At 40.5% G+C, this 19,449-nt stretch overlaps 1 protein-coding gene across 2 annotated transcripts in view; it reads right to left on the bottom strand.

Annotated features, from left to right (window-relative positions):
• SCUBE1 (signal peptide, CUB domain and EGF like domain containing 1) overlaps positions 1-19,449 on the bottom strand; it is a 254,966-nt gene that overhangs the window by 82,004 nt on the left and 153,513 nt on the right. For both annotated transcript variants that reach the window (XM_030041173.2, XM_030041174.2), the window contains one exon: positions 16,873-16,962. In XM_030041173.2, the coding sequence (XP_029897033.1) occupies positions 16,873-16,962 (90 nt within the window). The remainder of the gene's footprint in view (positions 1-16,872; positions 16,963-19,449) is intronic.

Genomic DNA, 19,449 nt, shown 5'->3' with positions numbered 1-19,449 from the left:
CCATGGAATATGCACTGCTTCTGGATATTAAAATATCCTATTAAAAAGCGCAAGCTTGAGCTGTCGATTCTTCAGCACTGGATCAGGAATGTTGACTAAGTTACCAGGTGAAGTTACAGGGGTATTCAGTCTTTCATTATGTCACATCAGTGTCTGCAGGGGTTTAGCAGTGAAAGATCAGTTCTCCAGGTTCTAGTTCTGAAGTTTTTGAACTAAAGCGGAATCTCTACCTGGTGGCAATAGAGCCTGGTCACTTTCTCAAAAAGAAGACTGACACCAGACAGGATTTATTTGGCTTTGAATACCATTAAATGCCTGAAACTCTGAACACAGGTCATGGTTTGGGAATATTTCAGAAAACCTATGTTTCAGCTTCTTTTATGAAACAAGTAAACATAACCATTTAAAATGTAAGCTTCTATTCAAACCTGGTTTTTGCAAGTGGCCAATTATTTCATAAAGCCACTGAAAAACTGCCTCAAAGACAGGTGTCTCCAAAATCTGCCTCCAATTTTTGTGACTACATTTTATCTCTACGATCAAAAGAACATGATATGATTGTAAGGATATTGCTCAAAACCAGGCAAATCTTGGAATCTTTACTATTCACTTTGGCAGCCTGGGTCAATTTGAACTAAGATCCAAACCCATGTTTTAGGAACTGAGATATGCTGCAAAGCAGAAAAAACTTATATGGGTCTATGGCACTAGAAAGGATACATCTGAAGATCATACAGTAATATATGTCTTAGTGAGGTCACTCTCTATAATCTTTGGTAAGTCACGAGAACAGGGTAGGGTTCCTGATGACTGGATGAGGTAAACACCAAGAAAGGCAGGAGGGGGAATCTGGGGAACTACTGGCCAGCCAGCCTCACATCAGACCTCTGTAAGTTTATGGAGCAAATCATCGTGGAAGCCATTGGCAAGCACATGAAAGACAGGAAGATGATTGGGAAAGGCCAGCATCGACTTACTGAGGGCAAATTGTGCCTGGTTAACCCAACTGCCTTCTACAATGACGTGACTTACACTGTGGATAAGGGGAGAGCTGTGGATGTTTTTCACCTTAAGTTTAGTAAGTGCTTTGACATGGTCTTCCATAGTATCCTTATGGCCACAGTGGTAAGAGATAGACTGGATAAGTGGATAATACAGGGAGTGGAAAATTGGCTGGACAGCTGGCCTCAAAAGGCTTGAATGAGTAGCAGAGAGTCCAACCGGCGGTCTGTCGCTAGAGCTATCCCTCAGCCTCAGCTAGTGATACTAGGGCCAATACTGCCTAATGTCTCTACTAACAACCTGGACTATGGGACAGGTGGCACTTTCTGCAAATTTGTGGATGATACCAAATTGAGGGAGTGGTCAATACACCGGAGAGCAGGGCTGCTATTCAGAGGGGCCTAAACAGGTTGGAAAAAATGGCCTGAAGGGAACATTATGAGCTTCAAAGAAGGCAAATCCAAGTCCTGCGTATGGGATGGAATAATCCCATACAACAGAACAGGCTTAGAATTGACTGGCTAGAAAGCAGTTTTGGAGTAAAACCTGGGATCCCTGGTGGACAAGTTGAATGGAAGTCACCAGTGTTTCCATAAGGCAAAGAAGGCCAACAACATTCTGGCTTATATTAGTAAAAGTACCAGCAGAAGATCAAGAGAAGTGACCCTACCCCTCTATTTGGTGCTTGGAGTAACAACATCTGGAGTGCTGTGTCCAGTTCTGGCACTCCAGTGCAAGAAAGACATGGACATACTAGAGCGAATTCAGTTGAGGTCTACCAAGATCATGTTTAGGGGGCTGGAGCACATGATGACGCTGAGAAGCTGAGAGCTGTTCAGCCTTAACAAGAGAATGCTCAGAGGAGATTCTTATTTCTGTCTACAGCTAACTAATGGCACAGTATGAAGAAGATGGAACAAGACTTTTCTTGGAAGTGCACTGTGGAAGGACAAGAGGCAACAAACAGAAGCTAGAATATGGGAAATTCCAGCTTGATACAAGGTAAAAAATTTTCACCATGAGAGTGGTCAAACACAGGAAGGGGTTGCCAGGGAGGCTGTGAAATCTACGTCCTTGGAGATACTCAAAACTCAACTGGACATGGCCCTGAGTGACCTGGTATAGTTGCCCTTTCTTTGAGCAGGAGGTTGGATTAGATGACCTCCAGAGGTCGCTTCCAACTTACATGAGTCTGTGATTCAATGAAACTGATTCACATATCCTACAGAGACTGAAGAATTTGAGTTTCACTTTTATTTCTGATAAAGAATACTGGGGGGGAAGAGGGAGAAGGGAAGTACCATGAACACAGCGTGTCAAGTTCAAGGGCACAGTTCATGTCTACTAAGTATCCTATTCAAGCTCAAGATCTCTTTGGAATCTGACACATTTAGTATCGCCAATGATACTAAATTAGGAGGAGCTGTGGACGCCTGCGTGGGTAGAGAGGCCTTACAGAGAAGTCTGAATAGACTAGAGAGCTGGGCAATCACCAACTGTATGAAATTTAACAAGAGCACATGCTGGATTCTGCACCTGGGATGGGATCACCCTGCTTATGCATACAAACTGGGGAGCAAGAGGATGGAAAGCAGCCCCATGGAAAGAGATCTGGGGGTTTGGGTTGATGGCAAGTTGAATATGAGTCAACGGTGTGCATTAGCAGCCAAAAGGGCCAATCGTGTCCTGGGGTGCATCAAGCACACCATAGCTAGTTGGTCGAGGGAGGTGATTGTCCCACTCTACATTGCAGTGGTGCAGCCCCATCTTGAGTACTGTGTGCAGTTTTGGGTGCCTCAATATAAGAAGGACATCAAACTATTAGAATGCGTTCAGAGGAGAGCGACCAAGATGGTGAAAGGTCTCGAGGGCAAGACTTATGAGGAGTGGCTGAGGTCACTTTGCTTGTTCAGCTTGGAGAAGAGAAGTCTGAGGGGGGACCTCCTCACAGTCCACACCTTCCTCAAGGGGGGCAGCGGAGGGGGAGGTGCTGATCTCCTCTCTCTGGTGAGCAGTGATGCAACACGAGGAAATGGAATGAGACTGTGTCAGGGGAAGTTCAGATTGGACTTTAGGAAAAGGTTCTTCACTGAGAGAGTGGTCAGCCACTGGAACAGGCTCCCCAGGGAAGCGGTCACGGCACCAAGCCTGTCAGAGTTCAAGATGCATCTGGGCGATGCTCTTAGTCATATGGATTAGTGCTAGGTAGTCCTGCGAGGAGCAGGGAGCTGGACTCGATGATCTTTATGGGTCCTTTCCAACTTGAGATATTCCATGATTCTATGATATTTCCAATAGGAAATGCTCATGTTTGGAAAGTTGAAGCATGGAATTAGAGACCTAAACTTCTTCCCTAGCTTCCCTTAAGCTGCTATTTCATCCTTGGCAAATTACTTGCACTGGAGCTCACAAGAAATTTTGTGACATACTGGTCTCCTCATTTAAAATACATGCAGTATTTCCTATACTCATAAGATCTTTTGAAATTCATTAGCACACATGCTCTATACATGTAAAATAGCATTGTTTTTATTGCTACCAACAGTACAGAAATTACTACCAATAGTACTGAAATTAAAGGCAAGACTTGACACTCCCCACTCTTTAATTTCCTTTTCCCCTGATAATATTTATTCCTCTGTAAATGTAACTTTTACAGGGGTAAGAGAATTTCATCTTTTCTATCCACTCTTAAATTCCTTTAGATTAGCATAATATGCAACAGAATTAATACGAAAAAGCATTATTTAACAGAGAGGTTGGTGTCTCTGTTTTGTGTTAACCAAGGTCAGTCATTTTGGATTGGCTCTATTTATGTTCTATTTAAAAAATTAATCCCATAAACTAGCATGTGTGCATATACCTGCACCTATATGCAAAACTCTGCTTTCCCAGTCTCAGTCAACCTGCTAAAACATTTGATATAATGTTCAGTGTGATAAAAATTTGCTTAAGATAACATAATTTTTCAAATTATTCTCTGAAAACACAAAAAGATTAAAAAACCCTAAAGATGCTGTACATGGGTATAAGGAATAAAATAGGCAAGTAACAAAGTGATCAATCATGGTTTTTAAGAAGATCTAAACCAAAATAAGCTTCTTCAGGTGGTAGGCAAGAAATTAATTTCAGAAAGAGGCACTGTAAAGGTGTAATCCTGCACATCACGCAAGAAGGCTGAGCCAGGTGGCAGTCACAAAGAGCCCTCAGGAGAAAATGCTGAATATAACTTAGGCTCATACTATTACTATCTAAAAGCACAAATGCAATTTTGCAGTCACTGTGCCATTGTGCAGGCCACTGAGATACCAGTCAATGTAGTGTATTTCTGCTGTGTTGACCTGTGCTGCTGTATCCTGAGCAAGACACAAGACAGAGGAGTACTATGTGGACCTCTGCATGAAGGAGGATGATTTTAATTTCATGTTATGCCCAGAACATATAACAAGTATAGAAATATTGCACTAGCGATCCATGTCACTTCCCTTTGTCTGATCAATACACAGTTCTATCAGAAAGAGCCTTTAAGCCACAAGGCATGAAAGCAAAAGCAAGCCATCTAGTATCAGGGTGTTTTCTTTGGAGATATGGAGAAGTGATTCTCTGATCTTTTCTGTTACCCAGCATGGCAGTCTGCAGTCAACAGGATTCAGAAAGCCCTATTTGTTTTCCAACTCTTGATCATAACACAATGACTGGAAAGAGTGGAGAACAACTGTAAATGAAAAAGCTGTTTTCAATAATGTTTGTATAAACATGAAAAGAAGGCTTAACAGAAGACCAAAAGTGGCCAGCTGTAGTGAAAACAAAAGAAATCATGTATAGCCTCAAGTGAAAATGGAGAGGGAAGCCACTTAAATCATCACCTACATTCAAGGAAGTCTTGCAGCCGCTGCTGTCTTGATCATCTATCTCTTAGGAAAAGCATGAAAGGGAGCGCTAACAGCACCTTCTCTCACAGAAAAAGTTGTTCTTGGAAGAAATGAAATGAAAAAATTCTCTATAGCTAAGATTGCCATCTCCTTTGAATCAGAGAGGAAGGTTAGACTGACCTCCTGTCTTAAGGCCTTGTGCAGAGGAAAAGGATTTTTTTGCAGCAACAGGTAAGCAATAAAAGATTAGGTTTCGTCACACCTGCAGGTTTATGACATCAAACTCCAAAGACAGGGAAATCCATACACTGCAAAATGTGCAGTGTGTGCCCCCTTTTCTCACTAATTAACACTAATTAGTAATTAGTAACTCGTTTAAAGGTAATTGCTGTTGGAAACATGGAGAGGCAGGTTTGTGCTGATTCTCAAATTTAAAAGGCCATTGAGGTGTTTAATGCTGTCCAAAGACACAAATCTGGGCAACGTCTGACTTTAGGACAAAAGAGAGACGAAGAGATTGCTGTCCCCCAAAACAAAGAATGTTCTCTAAGTTTGCCAAATTTCTGTAAACCGTTTACGTTGATAAGGTAAGCGGTAAGTACAGCTGAAAGGAAGACATGAAAGGGAAAAAAATGCTTGTTTTCCCTACATAGTTCCTACGATTGGCCAAATGATAACACTGACCACAGGGCAAGTTAAAGCAAACTAACAATTCAAATGCCTTTCATTTGGAATTCATCTGAAGTAGCCTAAAGCTTACTGGGGTCAGCAGAAATAGGGCGACTGGGCTTTGCTCCCAAAATCTGCACCACATTAGAGAACCTTATTTTGAGCCAACTTTTATGCCAGCCAAAAAGCAATTCGTGATGGAGCAGTCTGGAGCTGTGAATTTAGAGTAGCTGTCAGGTCCTATCAAGCAGGTCATAGCCCAAGCAAAGTAACGAGTAATAATACTCAGAGTGTCATCGTATCTACTTCTACACTAGATCTGAATTTTGCAAAAGATCTGAACATAGTAGCTTATGCTTCAACCCCTTGAATTCAGGGCTCAGACACATGAACAAGTCAATCTTGACGTAACTGCAAGCTAAAGATTGCAAGCAGAATGGCAGCTTTAGAGCAGTCACTGTCTCAGCCAGTGCAACTACGAGGTATATGGATTACCTTAGACCATTTTTTCCTAATGTGAAGTAATATTGCCTGGCAACCAGAGTGGCAAAAAGGGTTAAACTAATAGCAATCTCTGTTCCTCAGCAGATGTGCTGTAACTAAAGCTGTTGTAAACTGCTACTGTGTCTGAACCGAGAGATAACCTATCTACCTACCCTAAACACATAAAAATGAGTTGATTTGTCTGTATTTAATTCAGTGAAACACAACCTGACATTCCAGGTGACGTATACAAGACAGGAAAACTTATATATTTGAACAAGTGAGGAAAGATTAAGGATATCTGTGAAAGAAAACCAAATATCTGGCAATCTGTAAGTATGAACACTGAAAAGCTGAAAAATGCCCTGTTAATGTTCGTCACCTTGATAGCTATCACAAGACTTGCCATTCTCTCCTCATTTGCTTTATGTCCTGCACCGATTCACAACAGATTTTACAGTACATCTCAGCAGAAATGAAATTGCAGAACCAGTCTGAGGTACTGCACACAGGATATCAGTGAGTCCTATCTTAAATTCAAACTGGATTTATTTTTTTAAGTAAGATTTCAAAGGAAACTGCCAGGAATTGTGTGATTCTTTTAAGAGGGAAAAAAATACATACTCATGGTTGTTTTTATTTTGAGAAGACCTAATCTTAAACCATTAATTGCCATCATCTGTAATGATTCTTTGCATCACTGTGGCATTTTGAAGCCCTCATAAGGACCAACACCAGGACTCTTGTGCCAGCTACTATTAAGTTACAGTTACAAAACAGTGATGATGCTAAGGTATTAGAGCAGTTCTATGGGAGGGCCAGATCCTGCTCAGCTGAGTGGTACTGGCTCCCTCACCTTAAAGAATGTTGAACTCATTCATTTTAATACAAAAAGTATCTGGAATCAAATGAGCCCATAACTTGTATGTCATCTCCTCTCACACCCAAAACCACTCTTGCTCAGTCTGGCTCAAAGGTAGCCTGTGCTGACATCTCATCTGTTTTCTTCACGTTGATATCACACCACAATCCCCACCAAATACAGCTCTTTCTGAATTCCAGGTATACTGGGTTTTTGCATAGTACACTCCTCCTCTTAACATTTATGTTCTATAGGAGAATCTTACAGAAATAATTTTAACCACTAGTGGCATCACTGCTGTATGCAGGTGAACTGCACGACCATGCCTAACAACAAAGACTATCTAAGTGGATGAAAAACCCACTCAAAATCCCATTCAAATTCCAAGCAAAAATACACAAATTCTGAAAGCCTGAAACTTGGAAGAGATTAAAACTTAACTCAGGAAAGGCAATTTCTTTTTTTAAATATTCTGTTGATTATACAGATGAGCTTGCCTTTAAGTAAGAGGGAATATGCAATATGTGTAAGAAAGCAATGAGACAGAGAACACATGGTAGGACTGCTGCTGCCATCCATAAAAAGAATCTTACTCCAAGTGGCAGTACATGCGCTATATGGCATGAGATCAGGGTAGAAGGAGGGACCCAAAGGACAACAAGCACAAGTAGAAACTAAACACACAACTAAGATATTTGAATTTTCAGTTAAGTGAGAACTATGTTATTCTCATGCAAATTATGCTCTGTGATGCTGAAAGGATAGAGAAAGAGCATTCAGAAGAATATAATGAAAGAAACAAATAGCTGTGAACAGATGAAGGAGAAACTGAAAGAGCTTCATATTCAGGGAATGAAAAAGGTGAGACAGAAAGGGTAACTTCCAGGATGTGGAATTCTTCACTCCGTTATGCCTGTCTCCTCATTTCCTTGCAATTTCATGATTGGTAGAATTTTATTTGCATGAAAATAGGATGAGAATTCTGCACTGCCACATACGGAATGTGTGAAGAAACGACTAGGTGAATCTTGCACTGAATCATGAATCCCACAGCTCTCATTTCAGAAAAGTTTGATTCCTCTTCAGCGAACACTACATATTTAGGGAACGACACTTGACAGATTGGATTAGATGTTTTATAAGTACTGGATGAGTCCAATCCAGTCCCTTAAAAATAGCACTATTGGTTGTGTTTGTGGTGCTTTTTCTAAATAGAAAAGCTGCATTTAAGAAAAACTGAAATACTCTGAACATTGAGAAGGAGCATTATCTCCTGACCTTGGACAAATCCCTTCATTTAAAATGGAAAAGCAAAACAATGGAAGGTATTGGCAGGAATTCTGGATAAGGTCAGAGTCTTTATCATCAGCAAAGAAATGAAGAAAAGGGATTTTTACAGGAAATAGCACACCATTCACAAACCCAATGAATAAAAGTGACGATAACTCAAGATGAAAGGATCTGCCCTTGGGAGAGAGAGAATGCATGAATGACCCCAGGGATTCCTTCCCCCTGTTTTCTATGATTTCATACAGCAAAGTAGAACTGACAGAAAGAGTTAAAGTGAGGTCTTGGTTTCACAGTTAGTAACTGAGTTAGAGATCCTCCTGGCAATATGCCTGTTAATAATATGTTTTAAATGCTTTATTGATTAAAGCACAAAAAGATTGTGATGCATACAGAGCAGCACACTTGGCTTTCTGACTGTGAGCCATTCAGAGAAATAAAGACATATTTTAAGTAATTTGAAAGAGTCCTAGAAGGAGTACAACAAAGCTAGGAACTGAAGTACATACTGAAAAGGTGCTCTTGGCTTAAAGTGACCCTTGGTAGGCTGTAACTACAATAGAAGTTAATTGCTTTGGAAGAACACTTGAAAACAAACACTAGCTTGTCCATCTCTCTGCTCTTCGAGACAGAAAATTGGGAGTAGGATCACCTGGAAACTCTCATTCCATTATGAAAGAGAACAAAAAATGAAGTCTGCAGAATCCATTTTTAATTCACAGTGGAACAAAACAACCTAAGACTTTTGGAAATTTTGTAATGGAAAATCAGAGCTCATAACACTCTTTATTCCAATGGCTTGGTAGTTAGGGCATTACATGCCATGTTAGAACACCAGGTCCTGTTTTCTATTCTTTTATGTTTATTGAAACCGAAGAATCCCAAGCCCTTATCAGGCTATCAGCTATCAGTACTGGCCCCAGGGGTAGAGCACCTTCATGAGGCAATAATGAGTTAGTCTGACTTTACAGCCCAACATTTCCCTTGAACATGGGTGGCAAATCACCATGCAGGGGTCTTCAGTATAATTTCCTCACATTTCAAATCAATGTTCTAACCAGACTACTGTGTACATTCTGTCTCCCTATTTCTGAAGATCATTCTGCGCAAAAGTACTGTGAAAACCAGAGTCTTCCCACAAAACTTACTTCTGATAAAAAAGAAAAGGCTTTTGCCAGAAAACTCTCATTAGATTAAAGGATTTTTTAGGTAAAGAATGCATGGCTTCAGTAAGTTCTACATTTCTACAGCTCCTTCCTGAGCTGCAAAGGAGCTAAATATGGCTCCATCACAGAGTCCTGAAATCCAGAAAATGGTGGATTTCCAGATGAACTACACAATCATTGTGTGTTATACAGTAATTCAAAACAGAGGTTTGACTTTGGAGAAGTTATTCACAGTGAACGACCAGACGAGAGATCTTTGGATGACTGAAAGAATGACCGAGGAAGGTTTCCATATTGATACAATGTCATTTTACACATGGCAGGAGAAAATCACTTTAATTATGAGACTCTGGTAATTCTAGTTAACTTTGTCAATTCTATTTTCCTGTAATCAAGAAAGAGCTGTATGTCTCTGCTGAAAAGAAAACAGTGATTCAAAGAGTTTAAGTCCTGAAATTCGTAACAAGCAAAACACCAGACTGGAGGCAACAGCTTGGGTCAGGTAGGCACAATGGACTAGAAAGTCCACAAGAGCAGTTACTCTATGATTCCAAAACACATAAGCTATAACAACCCTTGCTGCTCTACCAAGCTTACGGTCTTCCATAGAAAAGACTATAACCCTCAAATTTGCAATGTGTCATAGGGAGAGGAAGAAGCAAAAAGAAGACTGCATACTAGAGAAGTTAAAAGGTTTTTATGTTATTCACATGCATGTTCACACAGGGCATAGATCCCCGCAAGTTAAGACCTGAGATTTTTTAGCCTTAAGACCACACAGTCCCGTACCATCAGTTCTCAGCTCTGGAATCCCAAGAATTTCCAGGTGGACTAGGAGAAAGAAGGGGAGAAGGGTAGCTGACCATATGAATGTGCATATGGACAACGCATCTCAAGTACGTGAGCTTGCTTTCTCCTCCAATGATTATCGATATGAAGTTCACACATTGAGTGTGTGCCCTCTGTAGTCCCTATTTTATGCAACCTACCTGAAGGAGGATCTTGATTCATCAGAAACAGGGAATGTAGAGAACTGCTCTGCTAAGAGCTGCATAATGCCTGGAAGCCTCTGTGAGGGGCAACTGCAGAAGCAAGGATGGTGCTTCAGGTGGGCTTTCTCCCTTGAACGCCTGGGGAGTATGTTCAGCTCACAGCTGATGGTTCTACGTCTGCTCATTAACAATCAGGCCCGACACAATCTGTTACCTGCAGCAATAATCTGGGGTGGAAATACGTATAACAAGGTACCTTCCTGCCACTGAGGCAATCGGGTGAGGGGTGCTCCTAAAAGATCTGCGCCCAGACAAATAAAAGTCAAAGCATGCTTGACATCCAGGGTGAATAGGGTAGACTAATCCTTAGATAATTGTGGTTTAGGAAAAAATACCATATGGCTGATGTCTCAAGATATGTAAAGTCAGGTACCACTTCAGGTTCAAATGGGTAAACCTAACATAAGAAGGATCAGCTCTAAAGCTGTAAATCTCTCTGACTAGTTGATGTAAAAGATGCTAAAATGTTTGCCTTTGCTGCAAATGCAGTAAGTCATGACCATAAGCTCAAATTGTGTTTGTTTTTTAGTATGATGTGAGCATCTCATTAAAATCCATTGTAGGTACTGGGCTAAAAATCCCCTGAGATCACAACAGCTTTGGTCAGGACAGGATAAACCGTTACCCTGGCTGATGTTTCTAGGTACCTTCAGGAGGCACAAGACTGAACGAAGGAGCTGATGAGCACACACAGAAAGGAGTGCTGGCACATCATGACAGTGGCCAAAGCAGGACCTGCACTTGTGATCTACTAGTCTGAAATGGCTCTGGCTATCTGCCACAACGTTTGAGATCCTTGGAGTTGGACTGATAGTGGAAGTACACTTTCCAAAGCAAGCCCACATTAAGGCAAAAAAGAAGATTATTCTGTCCCATATAACATCCAGTAATGTTCTCTGTCATAAGGTAATCCATGGCAGAAATGCCCAAATTGAAATTTCCACAGCTCACATGTCTCGTGATTGCTGTGGAGAGGAAATGGTTTTAGTGGACTGCACACTCGGCTCTCCAGGCAGGTAGCTGGGTGTTCATTATAAATGGCTGGAAGGCTACTAAAAATGGAAAAGGAGCCATCTGCAGAAATCAAACCATTCTTGCCGCAACAAGGGAAAATACAGAACTAGTGAAAATACTACCTTAATTGCTGATTATGTGCCATGAATATAGATAGACCAAAGCCCTGCCTGTAAGCCACTCTTAAGAAATCAGGGATCGCATGTAATACAGGTACACATATAACATGTCCCAGCCTGGCAAAGCTGGTCCTTGTTGGTGTGATTCTCCAAATGACTTGAAGTGCTTCCTACACTACAGAAACAATCTAGACAGAGGTAACCTTTAGCAGTAGCAAAGTCCAGGACAGTTCCGATGCACTTTACAGTTTATACAAGCACTTCAATTGAGGGTAAAATAATTTGTAGGGATCTTGGAAGCCACCTTCAAGGGAAGGGAAGAGAATTACATTCCTGTATCTGAGGTGGGCTGCAAACAGCCTTTTTGATGACCCAAGAAGTCAGTGTGCAATGGCAAAACCTTAAGCTGTCCTGACACACGAGTTGAACATGTCTTGTGAAGGACTGAATTTCAGTGTAGAGTTTGGGTTTCTGAAGACACTTGTAGCGATGGTATTACTGCCATTTGCACCATTATCCTGGCCTTAAACATGTAAGGGAAATGACTGCGCTTCCTTAACTTCAAGATGGGCTCAATGTCCTATTGCTTTGCTCTACTGAAAAGAACTTTGTAAAACTCTCTTCTTGAGACAAGAAGGAACCAACCTTACATCTTCTAGGGCCAGAAGAAGAACATTTTATTGCCAAAGTGAGTTCTTACAACAGTGATCTCTGGAAAGAATGGAAAAGGTAGATTGAAGGTGAGGGAGAGAAGCCTAGCCTTTGCAGTTGTTCTGAAGTCATTTGGGTTCAAGCCCAAATGAACCTGATACATTGACTGCTAAAGAGTACAGGGAGGGAAATGAAAGAGGGTGAGAATGGGTCAGGTCCACCTCTTCAAAAAGTGCTGATCAGAGGGTAAGATCTAAGAAACGCCCGGGATAGAACATCATGGTTGTGTCACTAAAGCACCTTAAGAATTCATGCAGTCTAGTAAGGCCTGTCATGATGACAATGTACCAAGTGACTGCATTTTTAAAGACAATATGAAAAATATATCATAAAATTTCTTGGTTCTAAGAGTTGATGTAAAGAGTAGTCAAAGAGCAAAGCATTACCTTTAATTAGGAGATGAGGACTTCTTGAGTTTTAAGACCAGACAGTTCTGCAGTTCTGGTTCCTCAAAGAGGATGTTTTCAGCTGCCTGTCACATCTTTGTAAGCAGTTGACTTATTTGTAATGAGGCAGCCCAATGGCATAACTGACGCTATAAAATCTTTTTTGTGTCCACAGTATCAAGTTCTATGTAAAAGAAAGCTTCAGGATATCAACAGACAATTGCTCTATAAAACCCCTGTAGCCTTTTCAAGCAAAAGACAGTGCCCAAGAGGAGAGTAATGCTAAGCCAGTGAGACTTGATAATTTACAATATATATAATGATAAAGTGCTAGACTGCTGGATGATTCATCTTTACAGTTGTAGACTGCAGGGCCACTGAACTTATGAATTCTATCCAGGGCTGCAATAGCAAAAAGAGATTTGGAAACTGGGTACATGAATAAAAGCAACTTCCATTGCTGAAGACATGACACTGGACAAAACATTTTGAAGATATGTGTATTAGTAGGATTGAGTAGAAATTTGGTACTTCTAAAGTTGTGTGCCCACACTAGAATGGTTTTCACCCAGGTAGGCAGGGCATGATATACTGTGTTTCAAACTGATGCTGGATTTAGACTGAATGACATGTGAAATGCATTAGCACACTCCTCTAATCAGGTAGGGCAGTCTCATGCTATGACGGGAAAGATAGTCCTGGTAAATAGGATCTCAAGGAAAAGAAGGTAAAGGAAACTGGGTAGGTCTCTGTGACTGCCACTAAGAAATACAGTGAAAATATTTTCAGAAAAAAATTGTGTTGTACTATACAAAACAGAGATTTGAACATAATTTTAAGAGCTGAAGGCAGTGCTCAACTAACTGCAAGATAAACTACACCAGATGTTTAAGAAGACCTGAAAACACTGGTTGTGCCCTAGATTTATAGTAAGTGCAAGGTGTTCTGCAACAAGGTGGATGTGAACATACCTTGCAGATAATGGTAATGCTCTGGTTTTAAATGCTTGGGTGTGTGCACTGTCCTTCCTAGTCTACAAAACGTACATGGCTCAAACATCCAGTTTATAGCACCCACCACAGAACTCTGGCAGATGGCAGAACCTCACCAGAAGCCCACCTGGAGTACAATTAAGGCTGCACTCCTTTCCACTCTACAATGGCAATGGCCCAGGGGGAAGTGAAGAAAATGTAACTCCTCTGTATGAACAGCAATGCAGTGCAACATTCACCGATCAGAGAAAAGTCATTCAGTGCCATCTCTTTAATGAGAGTGCTCTTTACTCTGAATCCAAGTGGTTTTGTCTGAACAGGGGAGATAAAGGACAGCTGGAAGCTCTCGGGGTCTTTCCGAACATTATGAAAAAAGTTGCATAAAAATTCCTAGCAATCATTAGATGGCTCTAAAGGAAGGTTTCTTGTGGATCATCAGAGAAGACCAGTTTCTTGTCTGCCCCACAAGATCTAGATAAAAATCCATCTAACAGCAAGGAAGGAAGTGTATTTATCTGCTTTTCTCTGTTTAAGATTTAGCCATAAGTCACAGGACCACACTGTGACTAGAACACAGGCCCCTGTACGAGTCACTGAGCCACAGAGGTGGCCAGTGTTGCTGTAGCAAAATGAGTGGCATAGGCAGTCATGTCTGACAGCAGTCCTGTTCTCCTAAAGTAATCTCATGTAAGTTTATTCTTAGCCTTGGCTGATATTAAGGGTTATACAGATCATAGTCATTTTAATAGCATGCAGCAAATGACAGGGGACTAGAAATTATTGTCTCAGGGCTTGCAACTGAAAGCATCTTTCATCAGACTACTAAAATTACATGAAGTCATCTACTTTTCCTACTCTCCCAAGACTGCCTGCAGGAGGGTCAAAAATCACAGTCCATTTACAAAAGGCGGTGACAAAGTTTTCTGAGGAGCCTTCCAGTACTTTCTAAAACAGCTGTTTAGAAAGCATCTGAAGATTCATGGAAATGTCACTACACTTTTGAGATGTAGTAAGACTCCATTAAAAAAATAAATGGTGGATTTTCTGAGCATCAGACATCAGTAGAAATAAACAAGTAGAAAAGTCCCTAAGTTATAAGCCACCCACTCAGATCTCACTTGCTAATTAAATTTCTTTTCAGCTCTAGTTAATGTTTTTCTAAGGAATCAGTTGTTCAAACACAGCATGTTCATAAACTCTCAGCTCTTGGCTGATAGCTGCTAATACAGGAGGTACTGAAGAGTTAAACAATGTATTTTGCAAACTGGATTTTTAACTATCTCCCTAAACCTATTTCTAGAGTCTATGTTCAGCTTGGAACTTGCAGACCTGGTGTAACTAAGAAGCTTGTTGCTAATCGTAACTTAGTAATTCTATTTGCCTGGACTCTTGTAAGCAGTGTGAGCTTATTTTCAGGTTGGATAATTTTATCAGAGGGTGAGGGAGCAACGCAATGCACTATGTTGCCCAGTCCCTCTAAACCATATTGTACATACTGTTAGTGGCTGGGCAAACTCACCATTTAGACCTAGAGGATTGGGTTTTCCAGTGGTCTAGAGGTCATTTGCACATTTTTTTCCTGACTTCCTGTGAGACTATGGGTCTTACTGAAATTACAGCTAGAAGTGTTAATAGCACCTTAAGAAAGCAAGATGAGCTGCCTCATGGCTTTTGTTAGCCATGTTTAATTAATTAATTAATTAATTAGAATGTTAGCCATGTTTACTTAATTAATTAAAACAGTGCATCATTAAACAATAAATTGATATGGGTCACTTGATAGGTCTGCAAACTAATTACAAATTAACAATCATAGATAATCTCAAAATAAAGGAACATATGCCCAGGTTTTCACACGAGGGAAAGTGTTTTACCTCAATATTATCATCTAATACCATTTCAGAGTTGTAACACTGTGCCATTTCCTACACAGTGGTTGTATGCTGGCCTATGGTTAAGCGGATGGTTTGTCATGGGTGACGAGATACAAGTGATGTGGAAACTTTATAAATATTGTCACCCACTCCAACTGTTAGCCCAGCAATCAACTAAATATTCAAAGTGAGGCTTCTGGTCTCCTAGAGGCGGTCCTTCCAGATAGGTGTGGATGCTTACAGCCAGAGCTGAGCTTGCCAAGGGCTGGCTGGACAGAGTCTGCAATGGACTCAATGGATTTAAGAAATGAAATAATGACCAGGAGGGAAGAGAACAGAATCTTGTCCTGTCAGAATCTCCTCTATGGGTGAAGAATCCCTGTCTTAGAAATGGTTCATTGGGTACATCTCACCAATGCTCACTATGTTTAAAACCTAGTGGAAAGAATTATAAGTGGTGAGTAGGGCATCAGAATGGAAAACACAGAGTAATAAACCACCTGAAAACCTCCAAACTGCTGGCATCATTCAGCAGCCTGTGCTACCCTGCGCTCTTTGTCACATGAAAAGAGTCTGGCAGAGGTCCAGCCACTCTACCCTTTCTATTCCCGAAAGGTCATTCTCACTAATGGCCATAAATGTAACATGAAGAAGACAAGCACAAGGGTGCGCAATGGGTTAACTGAGAGCAAAGGCTACAGAACTATCTTCATTGCTCAATGCACTTCCTCATCCCTTCCACTCTCAGGCTCCAACAACACAGAGAAACAAGCCATGGTTCAGTCTTCAAAGAAGAACATATGGAAACTCACTAGTCACTAGGGAAAGATCTTTCAGTGGCTACTAACATAGCTGCATAATGGAAATAAATGAATTTCCAGTCATAAGGTTTACATTTCAATCAAAAGTATTGCAAATTTTAAGTAGGCAAATACAGTTGTTCATTTAACACCGCATATGTGATACAACATTGTTTTATATCATCATCATCATCCACTTAATAGTCAATAGGCAGGTCTGCAACATGAGATTTTTCAGGAATCCTACAGCAACACATACACACAAACACACACGAATCACATGTAGGAAATAGCCTGCATAAGGTAAGTAAGGTTAATGGCAAAAGCTTCTTTCTATGCAGAAGAAATTGAACATTAAAGCTGCAGCATTAGGAAAAAAAAGTTTAAAAACAAGAAATGAAGTCGTACAACAGATGAGAACTTAACAAAATTGGTGACCTTTCCACACAGATGAAGTCAGGTTAAAAAAAACAAACCAAAACAAAACCAAAGGGACCAAATGAGACCAAAAGAGAACCTCCCCCCCCACACACATACAGACAAAAGTGAGAGCACAACAAAGGAAGTGGAAGAAAAGTGTTACCCATAAGTAGCCGCCGTTTCACCCGCTTGTCCACATCAGCTACTGACGTGGCATTGTACTCAGAACTCTCAATTGCAGCCTCATCCTTCTCTAAAACACAAGTAAGGGACAAACATGGAGCAGTTGGTTAATCACAAGCCCAATTTTCCGCTGCCTAAGACAGTTTCTTGGCATGGCACAGCCAAAGCCAAGAAGCAAGGCATGAAAGCACTAAATCCCCGTTAGAGAGTTAATTCCCTTTGAGACCCCAGGATAAAATTAAAGGGTGTTTAGGTAAAGGAGGAAGAAAGAGGGGGAGGAGGAAGAATGGTCAACCATGAAGTAAGTAAACCACATACAGGAAGCTAGGTTCCTACTGGAGAACAAGACTGCTAACATGAGTGCCCCAGAGAGGTGTTAATGATAAAAATTAAAATCGAGGGATGCTAGTTAAACAAACTACAAAGACAAACTGTAAAGTGATTCAGGCTAATGGTGGCACCAGGATCTGAAGATGGCAGGCGGAAGACCGAGACAGAGAGAGCTAGAAGAGTCCGGTGATGGATGGGCACGGATGCACCATAGTCTCGTACACATTGACATGTCGTGAGGAGAAATCAAACAACAGCATGCAAATTAAACAAAAACAACAACAAAAATAAACAAACAACAAACCAACCAAACAAAAAAAGATCAATTTGGGCAGTGCTGGTTGCCTGCTTGTCTATGAAACACTACTAGCTAAACATTCAATGCTAGGAAAGATGTTGCAAGAACAGGGTTTAGTAATTTTATAAGCATGCAGTAAGCGAGATGATGTCAGCAAAGGTCATTTTACAAGGTAGTCTCTGATATCCTACATGTAAGAGTTTCATACAGCATAATGAGGACTTTAGTTTGGTTATGCTTCATTAGGAATACACAGAAACAGTCACAAGTGTGGGAAGAGATGATCAGTAAGTGAAATAAAAATAAAGATTTCTGATACTGGAGAGCCATGGAGAAGCAGCAGCTGAGTAAATAAAATGATTTATACAGAGAGGGAAATGCTTATTAGGAAAAAAACCAAAATGCAAGTGGGGACTTTCACATGCAGCAAACATAAAAAAATAAAATAAAAGGATAAGTCAAGCAAACGAAGACAAAATATGTTAGACAAAGGGTCAACAAGTATTTATCTGGCATTGCAGAAGTTTGCATTCTTGCAGTGATGCCTGGAATATATACACCACTGAAGACAGCAAACACTGGAATCACTGAAGTGAGGAGGAGGAGGAGGCTGGCAGGTTTTGTTTGTGGCAACACTACATGGTTGAGTGGTAACAAGAAGTTGTTTTGTTTTGTTTTTAACAAGTTCTAGATGGGATCAGGCTGCAATAGAGGCTTTTGTTTGAGGTTTTTTGTTTTTTTTTTCTCTGTAAATAATTAATGAACGTCAGTTATCAGACAAGACAGGCAATCAGGAACCATCACCAGAAAGCAGGAATAAAAATTTAAAAAATAAATTAAAAAATTTAGAAGTATTCTAAGAGAAAGAACTACTCAAGAGGGAAGAAAATCAGCACAGGCACTTACATCACAAGACCAAGGAATGTAACATGGAGTTGTATGTACTACATTACACAAACAGAAAAAAAAGTAAAAACAGGTGCAGTGTACACAGCTTTTAAAATAATTTTTACACGCTGGACAAAATAAAACATCAATCCAAGGACATTAATGAACGCTAATAAATAGAAGATCAATTATAGATTCAATAAAACCTGCTCTCAAGGCCCTCGCTCTTGCAAATTCTCTGCATCTGGAACCGCCACAGGCTTTAGGGAGGGTTATTTAAACAGAGGGACTGTGCGACGGAGCCCTCTGTGTTAATCAAAAGTACTAGCTGAGAGATCCCGTAAGCTGAGACATAGCTTGTGTATACAGCGAGGCAGAGTCCAGCACTGAACCTTGTTCAGCTCTACCTCTGCCAGCATAACCCTCACCCCACCACACAATTAGTGCAATCAAACCCATCAGAAGCGAGTGAGGCTCCGGGCAGCCATGGAGTTTTATGCCATGGATCTGACCAAGGGATCACTAAAGATAACTGACAGATTTCCATGGGTTTCAAGCGCTCTGTCTTGCAGTATTGATAAAGGAGAGAAAAGATGATAAATATGTGTCCATTCTTTTTTAACCTCAGGAAATTACTAGGAATTTGTAAGAATCTGAAATTAAACAAACAAAAAAGTCAAGATGACTACAATGCTAATGAAAACCATTATGGATTTTAGGTTCTGAGCTGTGAGTAAGAATTTCCAAATCTTAACTTGCAGTATGCAAAAATATCTTTTTTTATTTAAAAAAAAAAAAAAGGCAGGATGGAAAGAAATGGTGTTAAGCAAATAATATATTTTATAACCATAAATGTTTGCATAGCATCCCCCAAGATGCTCCACCTCTTGAACGGCTTTTTCCTACCGATAACCTGAGTGAAAGCTTATTCACTACAACTGCTGTTAATTTTTAGAATCATAAAACATACAACAGGGAAGAAAGCACATCATGATGATTAATTTTCCCCGATAACAGCTTAGAAAAGAGGATCATTTTCCT

Source organism: Aquila chrysaetos, chromosome 17 (assembly GCF_900496995.4).
Source record: "Aquila chrysaetos chrysaetos chromosome 17, bAquChr1.4, whole genome shotgun sequence".
NCBI lineage: Eukaryota > Metazoa > Chordata > Aves > Accipitriformes > Accipitridae > Aquila > Aquila chrysaetos.
The sequence above is the reverse complement of the archived record's forward strand: the minus strand, read 5'-3'. Positions and strand labels throughout refer to the sequence as shown.